Source organism: Salvelinus namaycush, unplaced genomic scaffold (genome assembly GCF_016432855.1).
Source record: "Salvelinus namaycush isolate Seneca unplaced genomic scaffold, SaNama_1.0 Scaffold4, whole genome shotgun sequence".
NCBI classification, from domain to species: domain Eukaryota; kingdom Metazoa; phylum Chordata; class Actinopteri; order Salmoniformes; family Salmonidae; genus Salvelinus; species Salvelinus namaycush.
The window spans coordinates 72720-87500 of record NW_024061007.1 but is presented as its reverse complement, the minus strand read 5'-3'; the positions used below and the strand labels follow the sequence as shown (position 1 = coordinate 87500).

The 14781-nt window shown below is 44.9% G+C and overlaps 2 protein-coding genes across 2 annotated transcripts in view; one reads left to right on the top strand and one right to left on the bottom strand.

The window, feature by feature from the left end:
• Positions 1-1629, top strand: part of LOC120041020 (tripartite motif-containing protein 16-like) — a 10781-nt gene extending 9152 nt beyond the window's left edge. The window contains exons 4-6 of the mRNA XM_038985988.1: positions 463-622; positions 748-807; positions 1044-1629. Of these exons, the coding sequence (XP_038841916.1) occupies positions 463-622; positions 748-807; positions 1044-1558 (735 nt within the window). The 3' untranslated portion in view covers positions 1559-1629. The remainder of the gene's footprint in view (positions 1-462; positions 623-747; positions 808-1043) is intronic.
• The window catches only part of LOC120041005, a 220468-nt gene that overhangs the window by 188146 nt on the left and 17541 nt on the right, over positions 1-14781 (bottom strand). The window lies entirely within an intron of this gene.

The following is a 14781-nucleotide window of genomic DNA, read 5'->3' as shown; positions in this document are numbered from 1 at the left end:
CTCTCTCTCTGTCTCTCTCTCTCTGTCTCTCTCTCTCTGTCTCTCTCTCTGTCTCTCTCTCTGTCTCTCTCTCTGTCTCTCTCTCTGTCTCTCTCTCTGTCTCTCTGTCTCTCTCTGTCTCTCTCTGTCTCTCTCTGTCTCTCTCTGTCTCTCTCTGTCTCTCTCTGTCTCTCTCTGTCTCTCTCTCTCTGTCTCTCTCTCTCTGTCTCTCTCTCTCTGTCTCTCTCTCTCTGTCTCTCTCTCTCTGTCTCTCTCTGTCTCTCTCTCTCTCTCTCTGTCTCTCTCTCTCTCTCTCTCTCTCTCTCTCTCTCTCTCTGTCTCTCTCTCTCTGTCTCTCTCTCTCTGTCTCTCTCTGTCTCTCTCTCTCTGTCTCTCTCTCTCTGTCTCTCTCTGTCTCTCTCTCTCTCTCTCTCTCTCTCTGTCTCTCTCTGTCCGTCCCTCTCTCTCTCTCTCTCTCTCCAGAGTTATCAGTCTCTCTCCAGTATCAGTGTATCTTCAGACTTACCCAGCATCGTTGTCCGTCCTCTTCAGTACTTTGGAGATGTGAGTAAGACTGTGTCTGAACTGAGAGAGAAACTAGAAGACTTCCTTAAAGGAGAATGGACCAAGATCTCCACTACAGGTGTGTTGAAAACAATAAGAACATCAACTTTAGACCATTGAAAGTTCCCTACTAGTCATATACATGTGGAATATGGTCTGATGATAACATTCCCTCTCTCTGTCAATGTGTTTGTGTGTCTGTAGTGAATATAGTGGATGTTGTACTGCCTCCAGAGCCCAAGACCAGAGAACAGTTGTTACAATGTGAGTCTCTTTATTGTGAAGTAACTAACAGTCTCTTTTTACTGACACTCCTAACAATCCCTCTAGAAATATATAGCAATAGTAGATCTAATCAAAGACTGGGTATCTATCTGACTGCTCATATGTCTCTGATTTGATCTCTGCTGTGCTCTAATCAAAGACAGGGTAGATACAGTATCTGACTTAACTTATTGTTCTGACTCCCCTCATTGGTCTCTGCTCTGCTCTTCTCCCAGATTCCTGTCAGCTCACACTGGACCCAAACACAGCACACAAAGACCTCTCTCTGTCTGAAGGGAACAGAAAGGTGACCTATACAGGCCAAGTCCAACCATATCCTGATCATCCAGACAGATTCACCAACACGTTGCAGGTTCTGTGTAGAGAGGGTCTGTCTGGACGCTGTTACTGGGAGGTGGAGTGGACTGGTGATGTTGATACAGCAGTCTCATATAAAGACATCAGCAGAACAGGGAGAGGAAAAGGTCATATATTTGGATTCAATAACAAGTCCTGGAGTTTACTGTGCTCTAGTGGTGGTTATTGTTTCATACACAATAATGTTGAGACTAAAGTATCAGGCCCTCAGTCCTCCAGAGTAGGAGTGTACCTGGATCACAAGGCAGGTACTCTGTCCTTCTACAGTGTCTCTGACACAATGACCCTCCTCCACAGAGTCCAGACCACATTCACTCAGCCCCTCTATCCTGGGTTTCATCTCGATGGTACTGCTGAGCTGGTTAAACTGTAGTAGGGTCCACATAGATACTAGTCATGCTGGTGTAGTCTATAGCTGAGCTGGTTAAACTGTAGTAGGGTCCACATAGATACTAGTCATGCTGGTGTAGTCTATAGCTGAGCTGGTTAAACTGTAGTAGGGTCCACATAGATACTAGTCATGCTGGTGTAGTCTATATCTGAGCTGGTTAAACTGTAGTAGGGTCCACATAGATACTAGTCATGCTGGTGTAGTCTATAGCTGAGCTGGTTAAACTGTAGTAGGGTCCACATAGATACTAGTCATGCTGGTGTAGTCTATAACTGAGCTGGTTAAACTGTAGTAGGGTCCACATAGATACTAGTCATGCTGGTGTAGTCTATAGCTGAGCTGGTTAAACTGTAGTAGGGTCCACATAGATACTAGTCATGCTGGTGTAGTCTATAGCTGAGCTGGTTAAACTGTAGTAGGGGACACATAGATACTAGTCATGCTGGTGTAGTCTATAGCTGAGCTGGTTAAACTGTAGTAGGGTCCACATAGATACTAGTCATGCTGGTGTAGTCTATAGCTGAGCTGGTTAAACTGTAGTAGGGTCCACATAGATACTAGTCATGCTGGTGTAGTCTATAGCTGAGCTGGTTAAACTGTAGTAGGGTCCACATAGATACTAGTCATGCTGGTGTAGTCTATAGCTGAGCTGGTTAAACTGTAGTAGGGTCCACATAGATACTAGTCATGCTGGTGTAGTCTATAGCTGAGCTGGTTAAACTGTAGTAGGGTCCACATAGATACTAGTCATGCTGGTGTAGTCTATAGTTGAACTGGTTAAACTGTAGTAGGGTCCACATAGATACTAGTCATGCTGGTGTAGTCTATAGCTGAGCTGGTTAAACTGTAGTAGGGTCCACATAGAGACTAGTCATGCTGGTGTAGTCTATAGCTGAGCTGGTTAAACTGTAGTAGGGTCCACATAGATACTAGTCATGCTGGTGTAGTCTATAGCTGAGCTGGTTAAACTGTAGTAGGGTCCACATAGATACTAGTCATGCTGGTGTAGTCTATAGCTGAGCTGGTTAAACTGTAGTAGGGTCCACATAGATACTAGTCATGCTGGTGTAGTCTATAGTTGAACTGGTTAAACTGTAGTAGGGTCCACATAGATACTAGTCATGCTGGTGTAGTCTATAGCTGAGCTGGTTAAACTGTAGTAGGGTCCACATAGATACTAGTCATGCTGGTGTAGTCTATGGCTGAGCTGGTTAAACTGTAGTAGGGTCCACATAGAGACTAGTCATGCTGGTGTAGTCTATAGCTGAGCTGGTTAAACTGTAGTAGGGTCCACATAGATACTAGTCATGCTGGTGTAGTCTATAGCTGAGCTGGTTAAACTGTAGTAGGGTCCACATAGATACTAGTCATGCTGGTGTAGTCTATAGCTGAGCTGGTTAAACTGTAGTAGGGTCCACATAGATACTAGTCATGCTGGTGTAGTCTATAGCTGAGCTGGTTAAACTGTAGTAGGGTCCACATAGATACTAGTCATGCTGGTGTAGTCTATAGCTGAGCTGGTTAAACTGTAGTAGGGTCCACATAGATACTAGTCATGCTGGTGTAGTCTATAGCTGAGCTGGTTAAACTGTAGTAGGGTCCACATAGATACTAGTCATGCTGGTGTAGTCTATAGCTGAGCTGGTTAAACTGTAGTAGGGTCCACATAGATACTAGTCATGCTGGTGTAGTCTATAGCTGAGCAGGTTAAACTGTAGTAGGGTCCACATAGATACTAGTCATGCTGGTGTAGTCTATAGCTGAGCTGGTTAAACTGTAGTAGGGTCAACATAGATACTAGTCATGCTGGTGTAGTCTATAGCTGAGCTGGTTAAACTGTAGTAGGGTCCACATAGATACTAGTCATGCTGGTGTAGTCTATAGCTGAGCTGGTTAAACTGTAGTAGGGTCCACATAGATACTAGTCATGCTGGTGTAGTCTATAGCTGAGCTGGTTAAACTGTAGTAGGGTCCACATAGATACTAGTCATGCTGGTGTAGTCTATAGCTGAGCTGGTTAAACTGTAGTAGGGTCCACATAGATACTAGTCATGCTGGTGTAGTCTATAGCTGAGCTGGTTAAACTGTAGTAGGGTCCACATAGATACTAGTCATGCTGGTGTAGTCTATAGCTGAGCTGGTTAAACTGTAGTAGGGTCCACATAGATACTAGTCATGCTGGTGTAGTCTATAGCTGAGCTGGTTAAACTGTAGTAGGGTCCACATAGATACTAGTCATGCTGGTGTAGTCTATAGCTGAGCTGGTTAAACTGTAGTAGGGTCCACATAGATACTAGTCATGCTGGTGTAGTCTATAGCTGAGCAGGTTAAACTGTAGTAGGGTCCACATAGATACTAGTCATGCTGGTGTAGTCTATAGCTGAGCTGGTTAAACTGTAGTAGGGTCCACATAGATACTAGTCATGCTGGTGTAGTCTATAGCTGAGCTGGTTAAACTGTAGTAGAGTCCACATAGATACTAGTCATGCTGGTGTAGTCTATAGCTGAGCTGGTTAAACTGTAGTAGGGTCCACATAGATACTAGTCATGCTGGTGTAGTCTATAGCTGAGCTGGTTAAACTGTAGTAGGGTCCACATAGATACTAGTCATGCTGGTGTAGTCTATAGCTGAGCTGGTTAAACTGTAGTAGGGTCCACATAGATACTAGTCATGCTGGTGTAGTCTATAGCTGAGCTGGTTAAACTGTAGTAGGGTCCACATAGATACTAGTCATGCTGGCGGTGATGGTCCCCAGATGTGATGATTCATTCTGCTCTGTTTTATCTACAATGATTTAACTGATTTGATCTTCAGAAGATGTTATGAATTTAAATTCAAGGTATTCATATTTTTGTAATTACAATGTTTTAATCTTGTACATTTCCATGAATCGTGATGTCTGGTGTTGATGTATATTGGTTGTCATTCAGAACCATTGATATGTTTTCTCAGTTGGTTCTCTGTCTCTATGTAATTCTCCTCAGTATCATTGATCAGCTTGTTGGTCCTAATTGATGTGTTCTCTGTCACCTGGAGCTGCATGGAAAATGGTCCAGGAACTAAAGGACAATTCAGGACTAGTCAGCCCACTACAAGCTGGTATCACTTACTTTCTACTAAACTATATGGACTGGTTTCCCAGACACAGATTAATCCTAGTCCTGGACTAAAAAGTATGTTCAATGTAGATGTCCAGGAAACCGTCCCTAAATGTGTCATCTTTCATCCTCCCATACTGCTCAGTCCAGCAACATTAAACCTGTCCAGCAGGTGGTGCTATTGACCAAACAATAAAACCAGCAGATATCTTGACTTGCCACTCAGTATATCAGTAATGTTCAGAATAGTACTTTAATATCATTGGAGATTGATGGTCTTTTTAATCCACTATCCAGAGTCAGGAACAGATGAAGTTAGGTCTGCTACTGTTCAGTGATTAAATATGATTTATGGTGATGGGAAATAATAAAAAACACTAAACTTCATCTAGTAATAGTTTTCCTTTGTTATTTATTCCAAGGTGTGTCTTTAACTTGTAAATGGATTGTGTGGAGGTGAGCTAGTGGTGTGGCTGATAGAATAGAATGAAAAGGGAGGAGGGGAGGAAGATTGGAGGAGTGAAGGGCTGTTCAAGAAACCACATGAGGAAGAGGAAGATGTTCAGGGGAATTACTGTCTCTGTTCCAAATGGTTCCCTATTCCCAACGTAGTGCACTACGGTGCTTCTGACCAGGTCTAAAGTAGTGTTTACTATGGTTCTACATACAGTACCTGTATTGATAGTCCATACTGGTCTTTACTATGGTTCTACATACAGTACCTGTATTGATAGTCCATACTGGTCTTTACTATGGTTCTACATACAGTATCTGTATTGATAGTCCATACTGGGCTTTACTATGGTTCTACATACAGTACCTGTATTGATAGTCCATACTGGTCTTTACTATGGTTCTACATACAGTACCTGTATTGATAGTCCATACTGGTCTTTACTATGGTTCTACATACAGTACCTGTATTGATAGTCCATACTGGTCTTTACTATGGTTCTACATACAGTACCTGTATTGATAGTCCATACTGGGCTTTACTATGGTTCTACATACAGTACCTGTATTGATAGTCCATACTGGTCTTTACTATGGTTCTACATACAGTATCTGTATTGATAGTCCATACTGGGCTTTACTATGGTTCTACATACAGTACCTGTATTGATAGTCCATACTGGGCTTTACTATGGTTCTACATACAGTACCTGTATTGATAGTCCATACTGGTCTTTACTATGGTTCTACATACAGTACCTGTATTGATAGTCCATACTGGGCTTTACTATGGTTCTACATACAGTACCTGTATTGATGAGGGCCTCATCATCCGGCTGCACAAAGAAAGCCAGGGACTGCAGTGTGCTCCAGTCTCCAGCAGGGGGCAGTAAAACCCTATGGACCTGAAAGGGACTGCAGTGTGCTCCAGTCTCCAGCAGGGGGCAGTAAAACCCTATGGACCTGAAAGGGACTGCAGTGTGCTCCAGTCTCCAACAGGGGGCAGTAAAACCCTATGTTGTGCTCCAGTCTCCAACAGGGGGCAGTAAAACCCTATGGACCTGAAAGGGACTGCAGTGTGCTCCAGTCTCCAGCAGGGGGCAGTAAAACCCTATGGACCTGAAAGGGACTGCAGTGTGCTCCAGTCTCCAGCAGGGGACAGTAAAACCCTATGGACCTGAAAGGGACTGCAGTGTGCTCCAGTCTCCAGCAGGGGACAGTAAAACCCTATGGACCTGAAAGGGACTGCAGTGTGCTCCAGTCTCCAGCAGGGGGCAGTAAAACCCTATGGACCTGAAAGGGACTGCAGTGTCCTCCATTCTCCAGCAGGGGGCAGTAAAACCCTGTGGACCTGAAAGGGACTGCAGTGTGCTCCAGTCTCCAGCAGGGGGCAGTAAAACCCTATGGACCTGAAAGTGAAAGTGAGGAGTAAAAATCAATGGTGAATTTACATTGATGTTTCCATGGAGACCTGAATCATATCCACGAGGCACCAAACTGAAGAAAATGAACTGAAACAGGGAGGGACTAACTGAACTAAAATAATTATGTTGCTAAATGTTTTGCTACAGTGTTCTCTAACGAATACGACCCCGGATTCAAATACTATTTGAAATCTTACAAATACTTTGAGCATTTCCTGTAGTCCTCCAGGTGGGCGGGGTTTGTTTGTACTTTTAGGACGTTTCTATTGGTTCCATTACAACAAACTCAATCAAACACTGCTTATTAAGCATTCAACATTATTTTAACGCAGGTCTGTTTTCACGTGCAATAAGCCTGTAACGATCTCATCAGGTAAAGGTGTGTCAAATGGAAGGGCAAGTCTCACCACTGAGAAGAAAACATCACTGGTCCACCTCTGCATCAGGTCAGCTATGTTGATCAGTACTGTCCCAGGGATGCTGGGAGCAGAGATGAACTCCCCTGACCTGGTACCACCTATGGAGTTGTCATTTTAATATCAGTTTAACCCCATTACTGCTATAACACATAAACCATGTTAATAGAATGAAATGGATCCAGGTTCCATTTATTCTACAATAGATTTACTGCCTGTGGAACACTTCTCCAAAGTGTCTGAAATCAAGATGACTGCAGGTCTGAATCCCAAACTAATGGGGGGAAATGGCTCCATCTAATAAGATGGTATTTAGAGGTATGGAGAAAAACTAGTTGGACAAACTTTACTATTGGGGAGAACAAATTCTATTAACATACGTAACAGGGTTGGTTATGTTTCCACTTGCCTCTAAAGAAATGTGTATTTAATGTTCAAGCATTCTTACTGGTTAGTTCAACTCTGATGACAATAAGGTGTGTTGTGATTGGCCCCGCTTGCAGATAGGGGGAGATGGCGAACGTCAGGTCTTCCCAGTAGGAAAATGTGATGCAAGTGGTAGGTCACATTCTGAATACTGTTTTCTATTTTACAACTTGTACAAGTTTGCTGTACGTTACTGATTTATACATGTGTGGGTAAATGGTACCTGTTAGGGATTGAGGTGCTTTCTGGGATGTGCTTTGGCATATGATTGCTGTAAATAAGTGTGTTAACTAGCATACACCGATGTCATGATAAGCCACTGCTAACACAGTTGTCTTCATGCTACAGATTTTGCCATCGACAGCCATCAATACTGTTAAGCCCTGCACAACTACCGTGCTGTTTCCCATTTAACAACAGAAATAAACGGCAGTTTATTTTTTACATTTTTTTAATGGAGCGTTTTGGGAGCGGTAGGGGAGTTCTCATGTTTAACCCTTCACTGCCAGTGGGTAGGAGGGCTGCAATTTCTCCAGTTACTTCCACACCTCTGGCCAGGCCAACTGCACAGGCAAGTGTGCACCTTCCACAAGATTTACAGCTACCTCAACTCAGTGCATTCCAGCCAGCTTCACCTCGTCCTAGGAATGTGTGTCTATGGATTTCCTGGAGGCATTGTTAAGCAGATGGGTTACTCCATAGGTGGAAATATTGACTATTATTTGGAATCAAAGGCTATGGGAGATGGAGTGGGACTTCAGAAGGAAGATAATGAATCAAAGGCTATGGGAGATGGAGTGGGACTACAGAAGGAAGATAATGAGTCAAAGGCTATGGGAGATGGAGTGGGTCTTCAGAAGGAAGATAATGAATCAAAGGCTATGGGAGATGGAGTGGGTCTTCAGAAGGAAGATAATGAATCAAAGGCTATGGGAGATGGAGTGGGACTTCAGAAGGAAGATAATGAATCAAAGGCTATGGGAGATGGGGTGGGTCTTCAGAAGGAAGATAATGAATCAAAGGCTATGGGAGATGGGGTGGGTCTTCAGAAGGAAGATAATGAATCAAAGGCTATGGGAGATGGGGTGGGTCTTCAGAAGGAAGATAATGAATCAAAGGCTATGGGAGATGGGGTGGGTCTTCAGAAGGAAGATAATGAATCAAAGGCTATGGGAGATGGGGTGGGTCTTCAGAAGGAAGATAATGAATCAAAGGCTATGGGAGATGGGGTGGGTCTTCAGAAGGAAGATAATGAATCAAAGGCTATGGGAGATGGGGTGGGTCTTCAGAAGGAAGATAATGAATCAAAGGCTATGGGAGATGGGATGGGTCTTCAGAAGGAAGATAATGAATCAAAGACTATGGGAGATGGGGTGGGTCTTCAGAAGGAAGATAATGAATCAAAGGCTATGGGAGATGGGGTGGGTCTTCAGAAGGAAGATAATGAATCAAAGGCTATGGGAGATGGGGTGGGTCTTCAGAAGGAAGATAATGAATCAAAGGCTATGGGAGATGGGGTGGGTCTTCAGAAGGAAGATAATGAATCAAAGGCTATGGGAGATGGGGTGGGTCTTCAGAAGGAAGATAATGAATCAAAGGCTATGGGAGATGGGGTGGGTCTTCAGAAGGAAGATAATGAATCAAAGGCTATGGGAGATGGGGTGGGTCTTCAGAAGGAAGATAATGAATCAAAGGCTATGGGAGATGGGGTGGGTCTTCAGAAGGAAGATAATGAATCAAAGGCTATGGGAGATGGGGTGGGTCTTCAGAAGGAAGATAATGAATCAAAGGCTATGGGAGATGGGGTGGGTCTTCAGAAGGAAGATAATGAATCAAAGGCTATGGGAGATGGGGTGGGTCTTCAGAAGGAAGATAATGAATCAAAGGCTATGGGAGATGGGGTGGGTCTTCACAAGGAAGATAATGAATCAAAGGCTATGGGAGATGGGGTGGGTCTTCAGAAGGAAGATAATGAATCAAAGGCTATGGGAGATGGGGTGGGTCTTCAGAAGGAAGATAATGAATCAAAGGCTATGGGAGATGGGGTGGGTCTTCAGAAGGAAGATAATGAATCAAAGGCTATGGGAGATGGGGTGGGTCTTCAGAAGGAAGATAATGAATCAAAGGCTATGGGAGATGGGGTGGGACTTCAGAAGGAAGATAATGAATCAAAGGCTATGGGAGATGGAGTGGGACTTCAGAAGGAAGATAATGAATCAAAGGCTATGGGAGATGGAGTGGGACTTCAGAAGGAAGATAATGAATCAAAGGCTATGGGAGATGGAGTGGGACTTCAGAAGGAAGATAATGAATCAAAGACTATGGGAGATGGAGTGGGTCTTCAGAAGGAAGATAATGAATCAAAGGCTATGGGAGATGGAGTGGGACTTCAGAAGGAAGATAATGAATCAAAGGCTTTGGGAGATGGAGTGGGACTTCAGAAGGAAGATAATGAATCAAAGGCTATGGGAGATGGAGTGGGTCTTCAGAAGGAAGATAATGAATCAAAGGCTATGGGAGATGGAGTGGGTCTTCAGAAGGAAGATAATGAATCAAAAGCTATGGGAGATGGAGTGGGACTTCAGAAGGAAGATAATGAATCAAAGGCTATAGGAGATGGAGTGGGACTTCAGAAGGAAGATAATGAATCAAGGCTATGGGAGATGGAGTGGGACTTCAGAAGGAAGATAATGAATCAAAGGTTATGAGAGATGGGGTGGGACTTCAGAAGGAAGATAATGAATCAAAGGCTATGGGAGATGGGGTGGGACTTCAGAAGGAAGATAATGAATCAAAGGATATGGGAGATGGGGTGGGACTTCAGAAGGAAGATAATGTTGGTGGTACCAAGGTTGGGGCCAGCTCTAGTCTAAATGTAGAGGTGGATAATGATGTCAGGGAACCAGTGTGTTTCAGGGGGGATGGCTCTAGTCTAAATGTAGAGGTGGATAATGATGTCAGGGAACCAGTGTGTTTCAGGGGGGGATGGCTCTAGTCTAAATGTAGAGGTGGATAATGATGTCAGGGAACCAGTGTGTTTCAGGGGGGATGGCTCTAGTCTAAATGTAGAGGTGGATAATGATGTCAGGGAACCAGTGTGTTTCAGGGGGGATGGCTCTAGTCTAAATGTAGAGGTGGATAATGATGTCAGGGAACCAGTGTGTTTCAGGGGGGGTGGCTCTAGTCTAAATGTAGAGGTGGATAATGATGTCAGGGAACCAGTGTGTTTCAGGGGGGATGGCTCTAGTCTAAATGTAGAGGTGGATAATGATGTCAGGGAACCAGTGTGTTTCAGGGGGGATGGTTCCAGTCTAAATGTAGAGGTGGATAATGATGTCAGGGAACCAGTGTGTTTCAGGGGGGATGGCTCTAGTCTAAATGTAGAGGTGGATGATGATGTCAGGGAACCAGTGTGTTTCAGGGGGGGATGGCTCTAGTCTAAATGTAGAGGTGGATAATGATGTCAGGGAACCAGTGTGTTTCAGGGGGGATGGCTCTAGTCTAAATGTAGAGGTGGATAATGATGTCAGGGAACCAGTTTGTTTCAGGGGGGATGGCTCTAGTCTAAATGTAGAGGTGGATAATGATGTCAGGGAACCAGTGTGTTTCAGGGGGGATGGCTCTAGTCTAAATGTAGAGGTGGATAATGATGTCAGGGAACCAGTGTGTTTCAGGGGGGATGGCTCTAGTCTAAATGTAGAGGTGGATAATGATGTCAGGGAACCAGTGTGTTTCAGAGAGGATGGCTCTAGTCTAAATGTAGAGGTGGATAATGATGTCAGGGAACCAGTGTGTTTCAGGGGGGATGGCTCTAGTCTAAATGTAGAGGTGGATAATGATGTCAGGGAACCAGTGTGTTTCAGGGGGGATGGCTCTAGTCTAAATGTAGAGGTGGATAATGATGTCAGGGAACCAGTGTGTTTCAGGGGGGATGGCTCTAGTCTAAATGTAGAGGTGGATAATGATGTCAGGGAACCAGTGTGTTTCAGGGGGGATGGCTCTAGTCTAAATGTAGAGGTGGATAATGATGTCAGGGAACCAGTGTGTTTCAGGGGGGATGGTTCCAGTCTAAATGTAGAGGTGGATAATGATGTCAGGGAACCAGTGTGTTTCAGGGGGGATGGCTCTAGTCTAAATGTAGAGGTGGATAATGATGTCAGGGAACCAGTGTGTTTCAGGGGGGGTGGCTCTAGTCTAAATGTAGAGGTGGATAATGATGTCAGGGAACCAGTGTGTTTCAGGGGGGATGGCTCTAGTCTAAATGTAGCGGTGGATAATGATGTCAGGGAACCAGTGTGTTTCAGGGGGGATGGCTCTAGTCTAAATGTAGAGGTGGATAATGATGTCAGGGAACCAGTGTGTTTCAGGGGGGATGGCTCTAGTCTAAATGTAGAGGTGGATAATGATGTCAGGGAACCAGTGAGTTTCAGGGGGGATGGCTCTAGTCTAAATGTAGAGGTGGATAATGATGTCAGGGAACCAGTGTGTTTCAGGGGGGATGGCTCTAGTCTAAATGTAGAGGTGGATAATGATGTCAGGGAACCAGTGTGTTTCAGGGGGGGTGGCTCTAGTCTAAATGTAGAGGTGGATAATGATGTCAGGGAACCAGTGTGTTTCAGGGGGGATGGCTCTAGTCTAAATGTAGAGGTGGATAATGATGTCAGGGAACCAGTGTGTTTCAGGGGGGGATGGCTCTAGTCTAAATGTAGAGGTGGATAATGATGTCAGGGAACCAGTGTGTTTCAGGGGGGATGGCTCTAGTCTAAATGTAGAGGTGGATAATGATGTCAGGGAACCAGTTTGTTTCAGGGGGGATGGCTCTAGTCTAAATGAGGCGGTGGATAATGATGTCAGGGAACCAGTGTGTTTCAGGGGGGATGGCTCTAGTCTAAATGTAGAAGTGGATAATGATGTCAGGGAACCAGTGTGTTTCAGGGGGGATGGCTCTAGTCTAAATGTAGAGGTGGATAATGATGTCAGGGAACCAGTGTGTTTCAGGGGGGGATGGCTCTAGTCTAAATGTAGAGGTGGATAATGATGTCAGGGAACCAGTGTGTTTCAGGGGGGATGGCTCTAGTCTAAATGTAGAGGTGGATAATGATGTCAGGGAACCAGTGTGTTTCAGGGGGGATGGCTCTAGTCTAAATGTAGAGGTGGATAATGATGTCAGGGAACCAGTGTGTTTCAGGGGGGATGGCTCTAGTCTAAATGTAGAGGTGGATAATGATGTCAGGGAACCAGTGTGTTTCAGGGGGGATGGCTCTAGTCTAAATGTAGAGGTGGATAATGATGTCAGGGAACCAGTGTGTTTCAGGGGGGATGGCTCTAGTCTAAATGTAGAGGTGGATAATGATGTCAGGGAACCAGTGTGTTTCAGGGGGGGATGGCTCTAGTCTAAATGTAGAGGTGGATAATGATGTCAGGGAACCAGTGTGTTTCAGGGGGGATGGCTCTAGTCTAAATGTAGAGGTGGATAATGATGTCAGGGAACCAGTGTGTTTCAGGGGGGATGGCTCTAGTCTAAATGTAGAGGTGGATAATGATGTCAGGGAACCAGTGTGTTTCAGGGGGGATGGCTCTAGTCTAAATGTAGAGGTGGATAATGATGTCAGGGAACCAGTGTGTTTCAGGGGGGGATGGCTCTAGTCTAAATGTAGAGGTGGATAATGATGTCAGGGAACCAGTGTGTTTCAGGGGGGATGGCTCTAGTCTAAATGTAGAGGTGGATAATGATGTCAGGGAACCAGTGTGTTTCAGGGGGGATGGCTCTAGTCTAAATGTAGAGGTGGATAATGATGTCAGGGAACCAGTGTGTTTCAGGGGGGATGGCTCTAGTCTAAATGTAGAGATGGATAATGATGTCAGGGAACCAGTGTGTTTCAGGGGGGATGGCTCTAGTCTAAATGTAGAGGTGGATAATGATGTCAGGGAACCAGTGTGTTTCAGGGGGGATGGCTCTAGTCTAAATGTAGAGGTGGATAATGATGTCAGGGAACCAGTGTGTTTCTGGGGGGATGGCTCTAGTCTAAATGTAGAGGTGGATAATGATGTCAGGGAACCAGTGTGTTTCAGGGGGGATGGCTCTAGTCTAAATGTAGAGGTGGATAATGATGTCAGGGAACCAGTGTGTTTCAGGGGGGATGGCTCTAGTCTAAATGTAGAGGTGGATAATGATGTCAGGGAACCAGTGTGTTTCAGGGGGGGATGGCTCTAGTCTAAATGTAGAGGTGGATAATGATGTCAGGGAACCAGTGTTTCAGGGGGGATGGCTCTAGTCTAAATGTAGAGGTGGATAATGATGTCAGGGAACCAGTGTGTTTCAGGGGGGGTGGCTCTAGTCTAAATGTAGAGGTGGATAATGATGTCAGGGAACCAGTGTGTTTCAAGGGGGATGGCTCTAGTCTAAATGTAGAGGTGGATAATGATGTCAGGGAACCAGTGTGTTTCAGGGGGGATGGCTCTAGTCTAAATGTAGAGGTGGATAATGATGTCAGGGAACCAGTGTGTTTCAGGGGGGATGGCTCTAGTCTAAATGTAGAGGTGGATAATGATGTCAGGGAACCAGTGTGTTTCAGGGGGGGTGGCTCTAGTCTAAATGTAGAGGTGGATAATGATGTCAGGGAACCAGTTTGTTTCAGGGGGGATGGCTCTAGTCTAAATGAGGCGGTGGATAATGATGTCAGGGAACCAGTGTGTTTCAGGGGGGATGGCTCTAGTCTAAATGTAGAGGTGGATAATGATGTCAGGGAACCAGTGTGTTTCAGGGGGGATGGCTCTAGTCTAAATGTAGAGGTGGATAATGATGTCAGGGAACCAGTGTGTTTCAGGGGGGATGGCTCTAGTCTAAATGTAGAGGTGGATAATGATGTCAGGGAACCAGTGTGTTTCAGGGGGGATGGCTCTAGTCTAAATGTAGAGGTGGATAATGATGTCAGGGAACAAGTGTGTTTCAGGGGGGATGGCTCTAGTCTAAATGTAGAGGTGGATAATGATGTCAGGGAACCAGTGTGTTTCAGGGGGGGTGGCTCTAGTCTAAATGTAGAGGTGGATAATGATGTCAGGGAACCAGTGTGTTTCAGGGGGGATGGCTCTAGTCTAAATGTAGAGGTGGATAATGATGTCAGGGAACCAGTGTGTTTCAGGGGGGATGGCTCTAGTCTAAATGTAGAGGTGGATAATGATGTCAGGGAACCAGTGTGTTTCAGGGGGGATGGTTCCAGTCTAAATGTAGAGGTGGATAATGATGTCAGGGAACCAGTGTGTTTCAGGGGGGATGGCTCTAGTCTAAATGTAGAGGTGGATAATGATGTCAGGGAACCAGTGTGTTTCAGGGGGGATGGCTCTAGTCTAAATGTAGAGGTGGATAATGATGTCAGGGAACCAGTGT